This window comes from Festucalex cinctus, chromosome 2 (assembly GCF_051991245.1).
Source record: "Festucalex cinctus isolate MCC-2025b chromosome 2, RoL_Fcin_1.0, whole genome shotgun sequence".
In the NCBI taxonomy this organism is placed as follows: domain Eukaryota; kingdom Metazoa; phylum Chordata; class Actinopteri; order Syngnathiformes; family Syngnathidae; genus Festucalex; species Festucalex cinctus.
The window spans coordinates 40,507,408-40,528,222 of NC_135412.1; the positions used below are offsets into that span (position 1 = coordinate 40,507,408).

Genomic DNA, 20,815 nt, shown 5'->3' on the forward strand with positions numbered 1-20,815 from the left:
TGCTAACTGTGGTCATGTAAACGTAGCTGCTACAAAATAAACAAATTGTCATTGTCATACCTGCAAGTGACACGCGAGCATCATCTCATTGTTTTTTCTTTTCCTCTTTTCCGCCCCCAATTCTTGATGCGTTTTTGATGACATGTCCAGATATCCAAGAATAAACTTCTGCCAAATTTGCGATTGAAGCATAAGGTGCACCCCACCCCCTCCCCCTTTCCCTAGTAGTTTGCTTCGTTGGAGCAAAAGTGCACCCCGCAGCCCCCCCCCCTTTCCCTAATAGGAACAAACTACTAGGGGAGGGGGGGCACCAACGTAGACCAACGATACCGCTCGTCGAGTAAATAATGCTACGTTATTTTTTGTATTTATTAACATGCTTTACAAGATTTTATTTTAAATATTAGACACTGATATTATAATTACTAATATGATTATTTTTATGGGCTTGATTTGTTTTTTGGTGCCCCCTTAGGCAGTTGGTGCCCAACGCGCAGTGCGTGATAAGCGTATGCGGAGCGCCGTGTCTGTATATATATATATATATATATTTATATATATATATATATATATATATATATATATATATATATATATATATATATATATATATACATATATATATATATATATATATATATAGTGTTGAAAGTCGGACATATTTAAAACCTTTTCAGTAAGTCTGAAAATTCAAACACATATGTCTTGTTATCACAGACCAGCATTCGGCATTTACATTGAAAAATTTTCAAAAACTTCCACTTTGAATCTCATTATCAATATCAACCCTTTATGATGAGCGTCTGTCAAGAATCCCAACAAGGTATCTAAAGAAAAATGACAAAGAAAAAAAATACCTGTAGAACTTCAATGTAAGCTTGGAGACAAAGAAGATTAGAAACGTCAACTAAATTGTGCATTCATCCCTCACCAACAACACTTCAACATCAACTTCATTCACTTACAGAGCATCGTTGGTGCCCTCTTGTGGCCGTTCCAAGCAAACCATTCCTTCACCCCTCCCAGTGGGCAGGCTGTAGTGTTTGCAGAGATAATTTGGACCGTCCTCCGCAGTAACCCTATTGCAGGAGCCCTCGGAACAGAAGCTTCCATGGCGGGACAGCTGAAACTTCTGAGCCTCTTGGAGGATCCGACAAGATGGCTGACCGTGGTGGGAGCAGGAGGACGACGGTCTAACTTGCTCCTCTAGAAGTGCGGAAGACCCGCACGCCTCGATCGCTGTCGAGGATGACTCTTGGGACTTGGCTCGTCCCCATGGGAACCACTGGCTGCCGACGGTGTGAGACTGGGAGAGAGTGGCGGCGTCACAGTCACTTCTTGTCCTGTTCCGCTTTGTCTCACGTTCTGCTTTCCTTGCTGACCTATTCGGGGAATAAAACGAATGCAAATGTCCTCAGCAGGATATTTGTTTCATTTTTGTTAAAAGGGAAGTCAACCCTCCCAAAAATTCTTGACAATCATATATTCTATGCAGCCCTACTAGTCTAAACACGGTATTGTGTTAGTGGAATATGAGTTAAAATCCCTTAAAATTCGGATGGTCTCTGGCGGGCAAACATTCTTAAAAAAAAAATTCTAAACTACGCCGATACTCTAAATGGTTCAGGAACAGCTTCAAACTTACTTTGAATGCAACTTTTTTAAAAGCATTTTCGGCAAAATTGCTCATATGATAAGGGGTTAAGAAGCAAAATTCAGCATTTTTTTTTTTTTTAAATCAATATCAGAAGGTGGCCATTTTGCCACTTGCTGTCGACTGAAGATGACGTCACAGTGCTCAGGCAACCAATCACAGCTCACCTGTTTTCTGAAGCTGAGCTGTGATTGGTTGTTACTCGAGATCTGAAGAACTGTGATGTCATCTTCAGTCGACAGAAAATGACAAAATGGCCCAATTCTGATATTGATAAAAAAAAGAAAAAAAAAAAGAAAAACTGCTCATTTTTGCTTCTTAACTCATATTCCTTTTTTTTAATTGATTTTTTTTAAAAGAGAAAACTTAACTCATATTCCACTAACATAGTGTTAATCTTAGCCACCATTTTTAAATTTAGACTCAGTTTCAGTCATCTTCAGTCGACAGCAAGTGGCAAAATGGCCGCCTTCTGATATTGACATAAGTGTTTTTCACCGGACCGCGACGAAATGTAATATTAATCCGAATGTCATGTTTAGGCTAGTAAGGTCACATATGACATATTATTGTTAAGAAATGTTTAAGACTGACTTCCCCTTTAAATAGTGTGGCAGCACAGTTTGTGTGTGCAAATTAAATAATTTAAAACAAGATTCTAGTAATGTAGGTTCTAGTGTAAATGAAATGAAAGTCCGAGAAATCTAGAAAAAAAAAAACACGCAAGCACAGGAAAAATAAATAACAACACAGGAAGCCCAGTGCAGAGATGCAAATCCTAAACTTTAGATTTTAAGACAGATGTGTTAACCTGCTGAAGTACGTTTCTTTTATCATCATTTTTACAGCATTGGTTCATAGATTTCCTCTTATCAAGTGAATGCTGACCTGTGGGACGACATTGCTGTGACCTTTGCCACCTGGATGCTGCCATTTTTACTTTTATCTTCAGGTTTGATATTAATTTCACATTCAGCTTCAGTTGTATTGTCCTTGATCACAATCGGTCTTCTTTTCCTTAAATCCACTGCCCCGGACACAATGTTCTCCCACTCTGGGTGCCGTGGCCCTGGTGTTGAGTGCACCACCAGATCAGCAGGTGGCGTTGTCACATCCACATGACGACGCCCATAAGTCCTGCTACAATGTGGCCGTTTGTTGAAGACCTTGTTAGTGGTATCCTGCATCCTCTCCTGAAGCAACTGCTGGGCCTCCTGGCACCGCAGCCATGCAGCGTTCCACACCCTCATCCCCCTGGAGCCCCTCAGGGCACTGGCCTGGGCCCTCACCTCCTGAAATTTGTCTAGGCTGAACTGAAGGAACTTGTCCTGGAACAGCTGGAGGACAGAGCTGTCGTTATCTGAGGGCACCATACTGGTGGTGTTGCCGCGTTGCGTCTGATTGACAGGCGTCCTTCGACTACAGTCTTGGGTTGTAAGGATCCTGGATTGATTCTGGCTGTGGTTCAGATAGTCAATACATTCAACAGCCAGAGATTTAGCCTGTAGAAAACGAAGAAATAAGGATGAGATTTTCTAAAATTTTAAATCTGCACTTGTTGCGTTTACATGCCTATTAACTTATTATCAGAAGCTTTGAAACGGACCAAGTCATTGTATGCTGAATATAAAGTTAAAGCTGAACTTTGTAATAATTTGCCCACAAATATGTTTACAATAGCCATTTTATTTGACCATTTATGACTGAAACATTTTTAATTAGTAGATTAACGAACTCCTTGGCTGTTCATAACGGGCACTCCTGCAAGCCTCTGGCTAATAGTTTTCACTCAGACTGGATTTGGGTTTAAAATTCCCGCTCTCTGTCTGTGGATGTGACGTCTTGTACGCGTAGTGTATTCGAAGAGGGGTAAATGCAGTTTCATTTTTCAGCCACAGGTGGCAGTTGTGATTCAAAATTCAATTTACTGTACTCAATAACTTTTAAGTACTGTATGCTGTAACAACAGATTAATAAAAAAAATAAAAATAAAAAATCACCTAATCCCCAATTTTGAAATACAGATAGCAAATTCACACTCACCTGCTCACAAAAATCACACACATTGACCATGATTTGCAGCTCCCGGCCACATGCCTCCGCTCTGCCCAGGAATTCGTCCAGGTCTGATTTCAATGCGCGGATCTGGCTGCTGAACGCCTGCGTCTCAGGGTAAGACATCCCCGCTTGCTGGAGGTGCTCGGCCTCTTGCGCTAATGACATGGCATGGTGTCTACGATCCTGGGAGGAGACGGAGAGGTTTAGAGGTCACGACCTATCGTAGTACACCAAACAGTAGAGATTGCAGAGATTACTGTCAACGCAACCCCTATTCACAAAGCTCATACAGTTATCAGATTTCATTAGAGGGCTGCGCAAACTTAAATTTCCAAATTGTAATAGTCAAAATGATCACAAGCAAGCTATTACAAGACTCACATTGGCCTCTATCAGAAAAGCAGTGAAGCTGTTGAGGATCTGCTCCAGTTGGTCTCCCGAGTCCTCCACCGATTCAGCCTCCTGCAGATGGCGCTCTCCCTCTACATAAAACCACTGTTGCAGCTATACAAAGCCAAAGATACACAAGTACAAGCTCATTAAAATGATTATAATCAATTAAAATATTCATTTCAGTCCGAAATCCTAAAACTGGCAGCACATACTTGTTTGAAGTGTCCCTCCATCTCTCGGACTTGCAGCAGATACTTCAAATGTTCTAGAGACATGTTGGAGCTCTGTACAAGGAAATGTACTTGCTCCTCTACATGGTTGTACAGGCTGGTCAGTGAGTCCACAGCATCACTGCATGTAGGAAAAAAGCCAGTTTAATTTAGTCAAAAGCTGACACTGAAATGAAAATGAGTCGAATATGAAAGACACAAAATAATAAATGTGCCCACCTGAGATCCTCACAGTGAGGATATCTGAGTTCACTTTCATTCCTCAATCTCACCAGGATGGCCCCGCCCTCCCTCTGGAGGCTGACCAATCTCCTGTCCTCCAGTACGTCACGCATCAGAGTCCTCTGGTCCTTCATACACTGCTGCACAGTCTGGACAACCGAGTACAATAGCATCATGAGGCCACATCATGAGAGAACAGGATTTAATACCTCACTTGCAGTAAATGCTGACCGCCGACCATGTATGATACAATATATGGTCAAAAGATGTTTTTTAAATGTTTGGATTTGACTGCAGCAAAACAGTACCTGTACAGAATTCGTCTTGCGAGGAGCTTTTAAATTACTGATTGCCCTCAGCAGCAGACTGGATGCGTCATGGAGATCCAATGCAAATGGAAAGAGTTTCTAGAGGAGGCAAAGATATGGTCATTGCGTCACATGATTTGAGACGTGGAGTACCTGTGTACTCACCTGATGAAGCTCTATCCAGTCACAGTGGTTGTGAGCCAGTGTTCCATTCAGATGGAAAGTCCGTTGACTCTCCTCCACCAGTTTCGTCAAGGCTTTCATCGACGTCACCACTTCAGTCTGTGTGGTCCAAAAAAAGGCACATCAAAAGGTATTCACATTAACAGCAACATGAAAAAAATAGATATTATTTATTTATTTATTTATTTATTTTAGATCCAGCCCAATATTTAACGTATTCTTCTTTTTTCCATGCACCAACCCTCACAACAAAGCTTTCTGGAAATTTGTTCACTTCACCTCAGGCTTTGCCTACTCCTGGGGAAAAAAAGCATAGCGTAGGTACTCGCCAACATAATGCTGGTTTTGTTGTGTTTTTGCGCTTCTCTTGCTGCTGTATTGCTCAATAAAGGGGTACTTAATTTTTACAATTATCTGTTAACCAATCTACAATGATGAAACCTTGACTAACCTGTATGGTGGGGCATTTCTCAGGTCGAGTACTGCTTTCTTTTTCCACTAGAATCAACAAACTGCTCACTGCCAGGGAAGATTGCTCCTGAACACAATAAATATTTTTCATAAGTAAAACTATTTAATTGTTAGTTAAAAAAAAAAAAAGCAAAATTTTTAAAGAAAATGATAATTTCAAATTTTACATTTGCTGATATATTCACCTGTCATATGCTATGCGTGTAAAAAAAATAAAATAATAATCTTAAGACTAGAAATAATGAGTTCTACATAATATCGTAAAGACAAGGAGCCCTATTTTGGCGTCCAGAACAAGTTTACTGCAAAGCACAGTGTAACTGTGTGCCTTTTTTTTTTTTTTTTTTAATTTTGTTAGACTGTGCAGATAGAAAGGGGCGTTCCCTGGCATTTGCACCATTGTAGGATGGAATGCAGCCGGCTCCTGGCCATTCAAAGAGGCTCCCCCTCAGGCACACACACAGTCCTTGACATTGCAGAAGCAGAAATTTACTCACCGGGCAGGGGATTGGTGTGAGTGCAAGATCGTGCATCTGTATGTGACAACCATAAACCCCACATTCCCTACTCACACACAAACTACTTTTGGTCACCAAACAGTAGGTACGCTAGGAATGATTAATAGAAAACACCAACAGGATGGCGAGGTGCAGCGTGTTCAAATAAATTCTCAAACTACACTTGGCCCGGCACAAAAATGAAGATGTGCCCGGTTTTACGGCGAGCACTTGTCTACAAAATAGGGCCCAAAATGTTAAATAAATTGTGTGGGACTCAACATTCCAGCATAACATAGAAATCCCCAAATAGTACCATGCAGCAAGTCTTCCCCCAGTGACTTTGAATAGCACAGTGTGGCATCATGGTAGTCTAATTAGAAAGTTAGGAAGTGCTTTGAGGTGATTCCTAATTTTCTCTGAGAAAAGAGACTCTCTCCTCCCAGGCAATAAACATGTAATGTCTTCTTTCATTGAAGTTAGTCGTCAAATTTGCACTTCAGACGTTTCTTACCTGCAGTGTCATCAAGGCCTTGTACAGCTGCGGAAGAGGATTTGATTTCCTGGCATCAAAGATTAGGGTCATTCCAGATTCTCTGATTTCTCTCCTTAAAACATACATCACAATGTAAATATTTCTAGTGAATTTCGTGATTTTTTTGCAGGTGCTGTTCGGCCTCACCTGACGATAGAGTGGAAGTAGAGCAACATCTCCAACAGCTCCTGGCTGGTCACATTAGCGCTCCATCCTGGGTGGTCTCCATAAAGCTCAGTGATCGCCCTACCTGCCCTGTCTCGGCCTCCTGCAGGAGTCAACGAAACAAAGGGTTAGGATAGGAGTGCATATAAAATGTAATCCCGACATTGAGGAGGCGGAATGATCTCCATTTTCAAGCATCTTACGATGAAAATACATGGACCACACTACCTTGCTGTATTTAGCCTGACTTCATTGCCACTTGTACAGTATGTCCAGTGGAAGAACTATTTATGGACAGAGGACTGGAGGACTAAAAGGACCTACCTGTGAGCGCTGCTACTCCTTGATACAGAGGGTGAGCTCTGGGGTCTGAAGTTCCCAAAGGAAGGTGGTCCGGTCTGTGACTGGAATGAGCGGAGGATGGCTGAAGGTTGCTCTGAATTTCTTTTGCTGGAATTGAAGCATTGGTTGAAGAACTCTCAGTCTTTAATAAGTTGGCGAGTGGTTTACCTGGAATGGCCATCTTGATTTTGTTGTTCTTGGGTGAAATTAATTGAAAGGCTGTGCTTTTTTTACACTTGACCACGTGAAGCTGAGGCACATCTGCACCAGTGTCATCATTTTGGCCTCTTCTGACATTTGCACCATAAACGAGGACCAGCTGGCATTTCTCGGAGGTGTCTACCACTGCGGTGGAGAGGGAGGAACATCTTCCATCCGATTCCCATTTGTTCTTCTGTGGTGAAACAGGTGTAGACACAGTTGGACTCAACCCAGTGGGAGTGGGTGTACTTAATGGTCCGTCACAAAGTTTGGGATGTTCAGAACTATATGTCAAGCTGTTGTGATTGGTGGAGCTCACACATGCGTTTGGAGGGTCATTGGCGCTCTCCAAAGCTCCGTTGTTTGTTTCACTCACATTTTGTAAACCGATGAAAGATTTGTCAGAATGATCCTGAAGAGATACGGTGGTCCTGCGAGTTAGTTCTGGCCTTCCGTTGTATTGTCTGGGATTACCAGGGTTCGTATCTCCAGGTTTCCAAAATGGAGCAGTGTTTTTCTCTCCTGATTCCTCACAGATAGTACCACAGGCAATGGAAAGGTGTTGGTTTTGTTTCCCAGATTTATTGCACATTTTTTGTTCGTGACATTGAGGTGAACCTCTCACAGTCTTCTTTGGTCTACTTTTGCCATGGCAATGTGAGATTTCCTCATCCTCCTGCACAACACCCAACATCCTCGCTCTGGCCTTCTCATGCTGAACAGTGACAGGATTTCGGAGAGCGGCCCTATAAGATTCCCGATGGCGACATCTCACCTCCTGAGGTTGAGAAGCCATTTTCCCTTGTCTCCTGGCCATGCACGGGGTACAGGGGTTTTCTGAGAACTGGACACGCGCATACTGAAAAAGTTCAGAGGTAACAGGGTAGGGTTGATGGGACTGAGGATGGTCGAGAGCAGATGAAGGTTCAACTTCGTTTGTACCATAACTGTGTGCTTGTGTTTTCTTAGGTAAATGAATGACTAACTGTTCTGTACATGGCTTTGGTTGGCTTTGCATATGTGACTCAGTTTGTGCTCTTGGTTGCATTTGCAACTCCGATTTCTGTTCCTTTGTTACTAGTGGAGTGCATCCAAAAAGCATAGTTGCCTGGAGAATATCAATATGGTCATCCTCCAGGGCTAGCTTTTCTGAAAACTGACTTTCTTGCTTTGTATTTTCAACCTCAACCTTATCTTCAACTAAAGGTGTAGGGTTGCAAACATCCATCGTTGTATTGTATTCCGTCCCATTAAAGCGGCTGTCCCACGTATTAGGGGACACCCAACCAATAGGCTTTTGCTCTGTCTCTGTATCTTTGTCTCTGGCAAGCATGGATGAGGAATTGGTGCTAGCATCCACGAGGCAGAGAGACACCGCAATGCCATGCTTGGCCGGACATATTCTGGTCTCAAGCGAGAAGGCGGAAGGTTGTGAAAAAGATGGTAAGAATGAGGTCTGTTGAGTTACGCGATACGGTTTAGTAGCAGTTTCCTTTGAAAAAGAAGGACCAAACGGCTTATCAGGTAAATGAGCATGAGGCTTGGGAGTTGGTGATGGAGCATATGAATGAGAAGAAGAGGCCATGCTACTGCTAGGAATTCGTGGCCAACCCACTAAGTCAAACACATCTTCCGGTTCACATTGCAACCGGATATCATCCTGCTCTGCACTGTAAGGTAAATACAAGTGTATGACTATTGTCAAAGTCTCTTTGACTGCTTCTTTTCGAAGACCCTCCCTCCTCTTCCAGGAGACTGCAGACCACAAAGCCAGAGGGTTGCTTCACAGAATGGTGTCACTTTGAGGTTACGTGATCCACGGTCAACATGGATGACTAAAGTGCCAACAAGAGGTTCTATATGAATGAGAAGAGAGAGAAAGCAGATCTTGTTTTTGTTTTTTACTGACCTCTACAGTTATCACAATTAACAACTTACAAAGCACAGTAAATAAGAGGATGCCTGGGGCCAATCACATATCCTCGTGCTGTTGTTAAATAGCGCAGGTCTGTCACCTGTTGATGAAACAGCTCAGCAAGCTCAAACACTTGATAGGCTGATGGTGGTGGCTGCTCTCTAGGGTTGACAACTTTCTCATCCCAAAATAAGGGACAGGTGCATATATATATCTATAAATCCCGTTTGGACCTCTCTGCCGCCTCACCATGCTTCCTCGCATGCAGACCCGTCACCAGAAAGAAATTGTAGGGGGGGCATTACCTTGTTTTGGGGGGGCACACTTTATCAACCTAAATCTAATGTTCATCAGGTTGAACAGCGGCATTGTGACAACTGCAAAAGTGTTCAGAAATATTTTCTGTCACTTAAAAGCGGCAGTTCGTTCTGAAATCTAAAAGACAAACTGAAAAAAAAAAAAATGTGTAGTTCAAAAGTTCATTTGAAACAAATCCACTCTTCACTTCTGTAAACAACTATGTCCGAATGAATGACTCTGTGACCCAGCCCCTTCTATCTGGAATTGGCTAGCAGTTGCCTTCATTTGCGTGTTGGATTAGGGCTGTACGATATGGACAAAATTTCCTTTCATTTTTGCCAGACATCTCTATTCTTTGATCTTTGACTCAGCATGAGACTTCACATCATTTTACTTTTTTATGGTGCCTTCTGTATTTTGTGTTATTTTATTTCTATACTTATACAGATTTTTTTTTTTTTTGTATTTTATTTGCGTGTACACTTATCTACTTATATTTACTCTAATTAATTTTATTTTGTGTTATTTTATTTCACTTGTGTCTACTAAAAGACTAATTTCTATTCCATGCACAGCACTTTGTATGCAGCAATGGATGTTTTAAAGTGATTTAGAAATAAGGTTGAGTTATGTCGATGATATACAGAAACAACATATGGGTTCAGTGAAAAACTAAGCAGAATATCAATCCAAAAGGATGTGTAAAGTGCTGTTTTTTTTAATTAGAACTTAGTGACAGTCATCAACATGAACAAACTTGGCAATAAAAAAAGAGAATTCAACTCACATTGTACTGCAACTGCTTTAGTGATAAATAATTTTATGCTCCTTAGTTGTTGTTGTGTATGTGTGACTGCTTGGGTCTGTTAACAGCATACTGTGTATTGCTACAATTCATCCGTGCTGTGTGGCTTGACTAATTAAAATAAAAGTTTGACACTCACTTGTAAACGTAACCAGTGGACTCAGGATTCCCATTGATGTCAACTGTGTCATCCTGGATCGAGGTTTGGCATTTGGTGGCTTCCATTAAAGCGGCACGACGTGCTCACTGCTCAGTCTTTGTCCCAGCGCCAGCCGGCAAATGCGCACTATCTACCCGGAAGTAGATTTGGCTAAGGCACGTCTGCAGAGCGCGCGTCTCCCCCCGCCCCACCCCATCCCTCCTGATCCTGATTGTCATTGGCTCGCTTAGTTGTCAATCACAGCCAAACTTGAAAGGAGGTATGTGGTTGGCTGGCACGCCATGCTTTACTTAAAACAGAAGGCGCAAGTTTACGTGACTGATAGGACGAATACTTGGTGAGTCATCTTGCTAGGGCGGGCACGGCTGACTGACAGGGCGGGCACGGACCCCCAAGGCCCGCCCATGGCGACGGGTCCGGGCGTAACATCTTAAGGCAAGTAACGTTATTGGGCCACTCAAAAATTTGCCCACTCCTACATATTAGCCTAATTATTCATATGAATGTCTTTGGCCACGAGAGTGCACTGCAAGATAGGAGTTTAACTTGGTGCAGTACTATTTTGTGATCATTGGGGGCACTGTTACTCCACGCAAATTTAGGCCCGCAACCTTTGGCCTATTTTAGAGTTGCCCTCTGTCTGAACTTCATGTTTTGGCGAGCTCACGTGTAACTTCCTAGTCGTAAATCTTGTGGACAAGACATTTTTATAGTTTGCACCTGCTCTTGGCGAGCTCACTCACGTGGAGCACGTGGAGCCACGTGAGTGAGCCCACGTGATCGTAAACCCCTATCTCACAGAATGCCTCCAAGGCCAGCCAGACCCAGGAAGACCACGTTTATGTTTTTTTTTACCACAATATGGCCAACAGAATAATTCTCAACTGACAAGTATCGTGTCACAAAAACCCACATATGTCTGCTTGTGTCAGAAGAAAGGATAATGTGTCAGAGCAGGTTTGGGTCAAACCAGGGGGCCTTTTATAGGGATGGGGGCATGAATCTACATAGCTAACTAAAATTAGATACATCAAAGTGACAAGGAAGTAATAGCCAATAAAATGAGTCGCTGGGTGTCACGTGAAGTAACTTCCTTTCACGATTGACAGCTGAAGTTAGCCAATGACGATTGAGATGGGGGTGGGGGCGGTCAGTCGCGGGTCCTTTGACATATGAATCTACTTCCGCGGTAGCCAGAACATGCTCGCCCGGAAAACTTTTATTTTAATCAATCAAGCCACACACACGCAACACATACATGCACAATTTGTAGAACATCACACACATAGATGCTGTCATGTTTGGGGTGTGATAATGTGGACTCATGCGAGCGGACCCGTCGCCATGGGCGGGCCTTGGGGGTCCGTGCCCGCCCTGTCAGTCAGCCGTGCCCGCCCTAGCAAGATGACTCACCAAGTATTCGTCCTATCAGTCACGTAAACTTGCGCCTTCTGTTTTAAGTAAAGCATGGCGTGCCAGCCAACCACATACCTCCTTTCAAGTTTGGCTGTGATTGACAACTAAGCGAGCCAATGACAATCAGGATCAGGAGGGATGGGGTGGGGTGGGGGGAGACGCGCGCTCTGCAGACGTGCCTTAGCCAAATCTACTTCCGGGTAGATAGTGCGCATTTGCCGGCTGGCGCTGGGACAAAGACTGAGCAGTGAGCACGTCGTGCCGCTTTAATGGAAGCCACCAAATGCCAAACCTCGATCCAGGATGACACAGTTGACATCAATGGGAATCCTGAGTCCACTGGTTACGTTTACAAGTGAGTGTCAAACTTTTATTTTAATTAGTCAAGCCACACAGCACGGATGAATTGTAGCAATACACAGTATGCTGTTAACAGACCCAAGCAGTCACACATACACAACAACAACTAAGGAGCATAAAATTATTTATCACTAAAGCAGTTGCAGTACAATGTGAGTTGAATTCTCTTTTTTTATTGCCAAGTTTGTTCATGTTGATGACTGTCACTAAGTTCTAATAAAAAAAAACAGCACTTTACACATCCTTTTGGATTGATATTCTGCTTAGTTTTTCACTGAACCCATATGTTGTTTCTGTATATCATCGACATAACTCAACCTTATTTCTAAATCACTTTAAAACATCCATTGCTGCATACAAAGTGCTGTGCATGGAATAGAAATTAGTCTTTTAGTAGACACAAGTGAAATAAAATAACACAAAATAAAATTAATTAGAGTAAATATAAGTAGATAAGTGTACACGCAAATAAAATACTAAAAAAAAAAAAATCTGTATAAGTATAGAAATAAAATAACACAAAATACAGAAGACACCATAAAAAAGTAAAATGATGTGAAGTCTCATGCTGAGTCAAAGATCAAAGAATAGAGATGTCTGGCAAAAATGAAAGGAAATTTTGTCCATATCGTACAGCCCTAATCCAACACGCAAATGAAGGCAACTGCTAGCCAATTCCAGATAGAAGGGGCTGGGTCACAGAGTCATTCATTCGGACATAGTTGTTTACAGAAGTGAAGAGTGGATTTGTTTCAAATGAACTTTTGAACTACACATTTTTTTTTTTCAGTTTGTCTTTTAGATTTCAGAACGAACTGCCGCTTTTAAGTGACAGAAAATATTTCTGAACACTTTTGCAGTTGTCACAATGCCGCTGTTCAACCTGATGAACATTAGATTTAGGTTGATAAAGTGTGCCCCCCCAAAACAAGGTAATGCCCCCCCTACAATTTCTTTCTGGTGACGGGTCTGGTTACGCCCAAAGAAAACGTTTGGGCGTGGATCTAGTAAGGCTATAAAAACCAGTGCATCCCTTTGTTCGACGGATTTCTGATCCCTTCTGGCCAGAATATATGTCTTGTTTGTATGTCTGTGTCAAATAAATCTTTTTGTCTACAGCTTGAATCCCGGCCCGGTACTCTGTTGCTTTTTTAGATTCTGAGTTGTTAAACTTCTACTTTAAAGGGAATACAAGCGAAGACTCTCCTTCTAACACCGGGATGCATAATATACGATCACTCTTGAAGAGGACAGTTGGACCCCCCCAAATATCTTCACTGAGCGTCGGCCCGAGGGGAGGGCAAAGGCGGCCTCCGCCGGGACGTAAATCTCGGGCCGGCCGTCTACCTCTCGCCGGGCTGACGCTCCAACAACTTGTCAACCTACGGTTGCCGCCGTGGTCCAAAAATGGCAAAGATGCCGTTTTCTGCATTTCGTGTAAGAATTGAGCATTATTTTACGGGACTTTAGAGGTCCCGTACAGGACATAACAATTTAGCCCAAAACACGGGAAGTCCCGGCTAATACGGGACAGTTGGCAACCCTACTGCTCTCTAAGCTGCCATGGTCCCTGGTTTAGCCTTTCATATTTCTTTTGACCCCTTTGAACTCTTTACACATTTAGGCCCAAGTTTATTTAGCCCGCTAGTGACCTTGAGGTTAATGTATATACATGTCAAGGTTCAATGAGTGGGTTTATGGCATCAGGATGGGTGATGTGCAAGTGTTGACACATGGCGTGAATTTATGAGCCATTTGTTAATCTTAGATAGGACTTTCATGTTACTTTACATAAAAGACTGAATAAAGTAAGTTACCCTTGTGTTTTGAGTGTAAGGCTGCAGCCTGCAGACCTCAATGCTCATGCAGACCTTGACAGCGGAAGCTTGGATGAATTTCAAGATAAAATTAAGCATAACGCTCATGCTTATGTCAATACCTCAACTTGATGAGCGGAAGCAAATGTTTATATGGTTTTAAGGGTTAGGTTTAGGGTTAGCTGCCAACATGACATGCTAACGTTAGCTCATAATATTATATACAGTCTAGCGGAAGTACCGGTAGTATTTAAATGTTCATATGATTTTAAAGGTTTAGAGTTAGAGTTAGCTGCTAAGATGACACGATAACGTTAGCTCATAATATTATCTAAAGTTTAGCGGAAATAGTACTTAAATGTTTATATGGTTTTAAAGGTTGGGTTTAGGGTTAGCTGCTAACATGACACGCTAACGTTAGCTCATAATATCTAAACTTTAAGTCTAGCAGAAGTAGTATTTAAACGTTTATGTGGTTTTAAGGGTTGGGTTTATGTTAGGTTAGCTGCTAACATGACACACTAACATTAGATATTATGTAGTCTACTTTGTAGATAGGCCCTTGCATAATAATGTATCTTACGTGTGACTCTATATTCTTCTTCATTGGCACTCCATATTCTTATTTTGACAAATAAAGATTGCTTCCATTCGAGGTCCGCATGAACGCTGACATCTCCGAGCTGCAGCCATAACCGACTCATTTTTATTTATTTTTTTTACTAGCACAACTAGGAACAACCAGTAATCACTCTTAATACACCCCACACACCACAGAATAATCAGCCAGGATAATCTTTTTAAGATATCAGACAAAGGTATTTTTTTTTTTTTTTTTTTTTTTTTTTTTTTTTTTTTTTTACATTGATGTTGCTGACTCACATCTGCTTCAGCAATTGCTTTTTGTAGGGCATCCCCTCCCCAGAAGTAGCAACATCACTGCATCATGTAATAAGCCTTACAGTAGATTATGTGTAACTTCATGGTTCATTGTGTAAGTGAAATTGCATGTTTATTTCCTCTCTCACTATCTCATTACATTGCATTATAATCTGGGTCTACTGTCCAAAAACAGTCTCAGCCTGTCGACAGAACCCGTGACTCATTCCAGCCACACCCCTCTGGGACAAAACACTGGTCATCATGATGACAGGGAGAAGGAGAATTGCACTTGGAGCAGAAATGAGGAATGACAACAACAATAGCTACTATTTAGTAGAGTTTGAGTTTACCAAAGAAACGCATGTAAGAAAAAGTCACAATGTTACAGGAATAGTGTCATGTATTTATGCGGAAAAAAAAAGTTTTAATGAATGATTTTTGTTGTTGTTGTTGTTTTTTATAATTGGTCGACTCAAACATTTCTGCCTCGAAACAGTTCCACCAGCTGCCACTGGCTGCTGAACAACTGAACATTGTTCATTATACCATCAAGTTTTTCTGTTGTAGTGTTTTTGCTTGGCCCGAAAGGAGGTCACGGCATTCCGATTTCTGCAAATTCACATGGCTCAACAAGAATATAGAGTAGCTGGCTTATAGCTTGCACTCACTCAGCCCCTGAAATAAATGACCACACTCGTATTACTGAGGATAAGATGGCTCACTGTGGGAGATGAGGATGGTTTCAATGTCTGTGTCTGCTATCCTTCAGAAACAAAAATAGTCTTTGCACATTTGGGATTTTATGGTGGTTCTTGTCAACAACTGCAAAACAATTAGACGTTAACATGTACTAAACATGAATGGAATAACTGCAAATGAATTGGATTAAGAATATTTGACCCATATCACATTTAGAATCGTATGTAAAGAAGGGAGTTTTTAGTTACTGCAATGTAACAGTAGCAGAACTCTTCTGATGCTGCATTCTAGTACGCAAGGAAGAATGAAATTTAGGTCTGAAATTTCCCATCTTAAATTTGGAGAATTCTACATGTAAAATGACTCTGCAGTCATGTACAAATCTGATATTAAATAGGTCCATAAAAACTAACATTTTTGATTGTACTAATCTAGCTTCCCGTTTAATACAAACTGTCAAACAAAAGTCAAAATTCTACCAAAAAGTTTGCCTTTGTTTTACTCTGCTGTCATGTTAACATTAAACATGACAATCTGTTCTCAATTGCCCTATCAGAATAAATAAAAGTTTAAAAAAAACTCAAAAAGATAAAATTCACTGACAAAACTGCTAAACAGTCAAATCACATGTTTTAAAAAATAAAGGTGACAGAAAGGTATGTTATGGTTTACCTTTTACCGGCTTTGAGGTTGGATCTCCTAAATTATTATTATTACAGAGCAACCTGAATCGCGCTAACCTTGCTCTTGCAAGATGAATTCTTGCTGTAGTTGTGAGTTCACAAACCCTGGAGAATATATCTTGTACCGCTCCTGCAGATAACTGCCGTTCCGAACCACTGGTGGTTCGGACCAATCACAGAGTGACATTATGTTTAGGGGCGGGATATGCAACTGTGACGAAACCAGGAAGTCAGCACTGACGCAGGGGCTAACAAACAAACCCAACATGGACGAATGGACACTGCAATTAATTCTGTTCTTGCAGAATTACTCACCGTTTCCTTGTTGAATGTTGAACAGTGAGGAGCGCTTCGTGCATTTCTGGCTGGTAAGAAGTTTGTGTTTTTTTTTTTTTTTAACTCACTCACTCAAAAACGCACACAAATTGACGTGGTCTCCCAGGCGGGGAAGCGAACGCAATCAGGACGGGGCAAAAAAAAAAAAAAAAAAAATCCGCAAATTTGACTAGGTTGACCACAAAAAATGTTCGACACAAAAATCTCTGCCTCCAAACAATAATTAATCATAGCAGTGAGCAATTAGCTGAAGGTTCAGGGCCATCTCAGACACCAATGACGCAGCCTGCAAATAAGCATGAACTTTTTCTATTTATAATATATATATATATATATATATATATATATATATATATATATATATATATATATATATATATATATATATATATATATATATATCTTTGCCATTTTTTTATGATTATTTTGATAAAAAAATGAAGCCGACTACTTACACATTTGAAACTAGAGTAAGAACTCCGCGCTCCATGGCTGCCTTTAAGTTGGATTTAGAGAAACACAACTGGTCTGAGGTTTATTCAAATAACGATCCTGATACTGCATATAGTGAATTTCAGTCAACTATCATCTCTTTATATAATAAACATTGTCCATTAATTAAAATTACAAGCAAGTATAAAGGTCCAAATAAGACATGAATGACGAAGGGTACACAGAATGCATGTAAAAAGAAAAATAATTTATACAAAAGATTTATTAAATTGAGAACTGTGGAAGCTGAGACAAAGTATAAGATCTATAAAAATAAATTAGTAAATATTATTCGATTAAGTAAGAAAGATTATTACCACGCATTATTAGAACAGAATAAAAGCAATACACAAGAAATATGGAAAACACTAAATCATGTAATTAAAAAAAGTTCTAAGAAAACAAATTATCCACAATATTTTATAAAAGATAACAATATGGTAATTGATGAAATTTCTGACATAGCTAATAATTTTAATGAATATTTAGTTAACGTGGGCAGCAACTTGGCAAACAAAATCCCAGAGCCAAGAAACAAACATGAAATAAATAAGAACATTGTAAGTAATTCATCCACAATGTTTCTTAATGATGTTAATGATATAGAAGTATTAAATGTTATGAAAACATTAAAAAATAAAAAGTCTACTGACTGTCTTAACATTGATATGACATTAGTAAAAAGTATTATAGAATATATTGTACAACCTTTTACATATATTTGTAATTTATCATTTAAAACTGGTATATTTCCATCAAAAATGAAGATAGCCAAAGTCATTCCTGTTTATAAAAGTGGAGAAAAACACACGTTTAATAATTACAGACCAATATCATTGTTGCCACAGTTCTAAAAAATTCTAGAAAAATTATTTTCATACAGACTGGATAATTTTATTGAGAAACACAAGCTCTTAAGTGAAACTCAATATGGGTTTAGAGAAAAACGGACCACCTCAATGGCAGTCATGGAGCTAGTAGAAGCAATATCTACCAATATAGATAATAAAGAATTTACTGTTGGGATTTTTATGGATTTAAAAAAAGCTTTTGATACTATAGATCATTCTATATTAATGAATAAATTAGAGAAATATGGAATAAGAGGTTTAGCTTATCAGTGGATGAAAAGTTATTTGGATAATAGATATCAGTATGTGCAGTTTAATAATGTACAATCAGAACACATGAAGATCACTCATGGAGTTCCCCAAGGGTCTGTATCGGCCCTAAATTATTTATACTGTATATAAATGATATTTGCTGTGCCTCAAAAATATTGAAAAGTGTCTTATTTGCTGATGATACAACTTTCTACTGTTCAGGAGAAAACCTGAAGCAGCTTCTGACTACTGTGGAGTATGAATTGAATATATTAAAAAACTGGTTTGATGTGAATAAATTATCATTGAATTTAAATAAAACCAAGTTCATAGTTTTTGGCACGAGACAAATCACTCATCAAGTCAAAATTATGGTGAATTCAATTGAAATAGAAAGGGTGAATGAAAATAAATTCCTTGGAGTTGTTATCGATGATAAATTATGTTGGAAGCCACACATAGAAACTGTTAAAAGGAAAATGTCAAAAATTATAGGGCTACTCTATAAAAGTAAGGATGTTTTAAACATGAAATCATTATATATATTGTATAGTTCACTATTATTACCATATTTGACCTATTGTGTGGAATTCTGGGGAATGGCATATAAAACAAATACCAACACCGTTTTCAAATTGCAAAAGAAAGCTATAAGAATTATTAATCGATCAAAATATACAGAACCAACACATTCACTATTTATTAAATTAAATGCAATGAAATTTTATGACTTGGTGGATTTTAAAATAGCACAAATAATGTATAAAGTTTATAACAATTTACTCTGCCACAGTACTCAGACGTTATTTGAAATTAGACACAGTCCTTATGATATAAGGGGTACAAGGGTGTACAAAAAACCCAAAACAAGAACAAATATTAAGCAAAGGTGTGTATCTGTAAAAGGTGTTGATCTGTGGAATCATTTGGAAATTGCTCTGAAAAATTGTGACTCACTGCTGGAGTTTAAAAAAATGTTTAAAAGTAAAGTTAAAAAAAATTACCTATGTCAGACCAGAATATGAAAATTGTACATGTGAGTATGTGTAAATTATTTAGATAGGTATTATGGTATATGTTTAGGAAATTTATGTATATATGTTTTTGGCAAATGTGAATATGTTTAAGTGCACTTGTGTATATATATAACTTGGTTTATATATTTCATTTTAATAATAGTAAATTAGAATTGTATTAATAATGAAATAAGTTTAAATATATTTAGTAAAAAGGGTAGGACTAGATAATACATATACATATACACACATATATGTATATATATATATACACACACACATATATATATATATATATATATATATATATATATATATATATATATATATATATATATATATATATATATATATATATATATATATATATATATATCCTCCCACATTCCAAAGACACGCATGGCAGGTTAATTGGGCGCTCCGAATTGTCCCTAGGTGTGCTTGTGTGCGTGGATGGTTGTTCGTTTCTGTGTGCCCTGCGATTGGCTGGCAACCAGTCCGGGGTGTCCCCCGCCTACTGCCCAGAGCCAGCTGAGATAGGCGCCAGCACAGACAGCCAGCTGAGATAGGCGCCAGCACCCCCCGCGACCCTTGTGAGGAATAAGCGGTCAAGAAAATGGATGGATGGATATATATATATATATATATATATATATATATATATATATATATATATATATATATATATATATATATATATATACATATATGGAAAACAAAACAATTCAATATACAGAGGTTCCCTCCTTGATTGAAAAAAAATTGTTTGTTTTTCTGCTGAGTCATGCTATCAGGCCTTGTTATGCAACTGATTGTAAGAATCTCTCATCTATCTCAATCCACTTTAGCTATCACTGTTGAAATGAAGAGTCCTCACAACGACGTGACAGAGGACCTCAACAATTTCAGAGGAAAGTCAATTGTGCAGTAAACAAGTTAGAAGTTGACAAGGAAATTGTCAAACCACAAGAACAAGATTTCAAGGTAGAAAAAACATCTCTGTTCCAAAATGTATACAATTTCCAATATTTTTGTGAGCATGCCTGTGTGTAGTCACCTTGTCAAATTTGTTCTGAAGAGAGAAAAAAGATGCTTTGTGTGACCTGATGCGCGCAGGAGTTCATTCCCAAATACTGAGGGTGCTCCCAAAGCGGGAATTGTAAGAATGATAGATGATGGTATAGCAAGGGTGGATAAATGCACACACTCACACGCTAGGTCCGGCCAAGTCAAACCTACAGAAGGGCTGGGCGGGTATTTTCAAATTCATTTCCCAGCATAACATCATTCCAGTGAGCCAGTGGCAAACAAATCTGCCTTATGTGCGAGGTGGGCAGACCCTCCCTGCAGCCAAAAGGTGGAACAACACAGAGGAAAAACACACAGTCAGGGAGCACCTCACATTTTCAATTGGTTGGACACTATAAATGGACAAAATACTGACTTACAAGTGCCTCAATTTACAAATAATTTTGGAGTGAAGAGGCTTTGTGTTATGAGACAAAATTTCACATACGTCGCAGCAGAGTCTGATGCACTTTCAGCCAGTTTACAGTCAAACAAATACAAAAT

The 20,815-nt window shown here is 39.6% G+C and overlaps 1 protein-coding gene across 3 annotated transcripts in view; it reads right to left on the reverse strand.

Annotated features, from left to right (window-relative positions):
- The window catches only part of LOC144014818 (pleckstrin homology domain-containing family G member 4B-like), a 36,760-nt gene that overhangs the window by 12,010 nt on the left and 3,935 nt on the right, over window positions 1–20,815 (reverse strand). For 2 of the 3 annotated variants that reach the window (XM_077515116.1, XM_077515114.1), the window contains exons 2-13: window positions 7,041–9,115; window positions 6,699–6,819; window positions 6,531–6,624; window positions 5,500–5,586; window positions 5,031–5,147; window positions 4,866–4,964; window positions 4,555–4,706; window positions 4,318–4,456; window positions 4,094–4,216; window positions 3,698–3,895; window positions 2,543–3,156; window positions 966–1,382 (exon numbers count right to left, since the gene is read on the reverse strand). In XM_077515116.1, the coding sequence (XP_077371242.1) occupies window positions 966–1,382; window positions 2,543–3,156; window positions 3,698–3,895; window positions 4,094–4,216; window positions 4,318–4,456; window positions 4,555–4,706; window positions 4,866–4,964; window positions 5,031–5,147; window positions 5,500–5,586; window positions 6,531–6,624; window positions 6,699–6,819; window positions 7,041–8,844 (3,965 nt within the window). In that variant the 5' untranslated portion in view covers window positions 8,845–9,115. The remainder of the gene's footprint in view (window positions 1–965; window positions 1,383–2,542; window positions 3,157–3,697; window positions 3,896–4,093; window positions 4,217–4,317; window positions 4,457–4,554; window positions 4,707–4,865; window positions 4,965–5,030; window positions 5,148–5,499; window positions 5,587–6,530; window positions 6,625–6,698; window positions 6,820–7,040; window positions 9,116–20,815) is intronic. The other variant, XM_077515115.1, reaches the window with a different exon arrangement.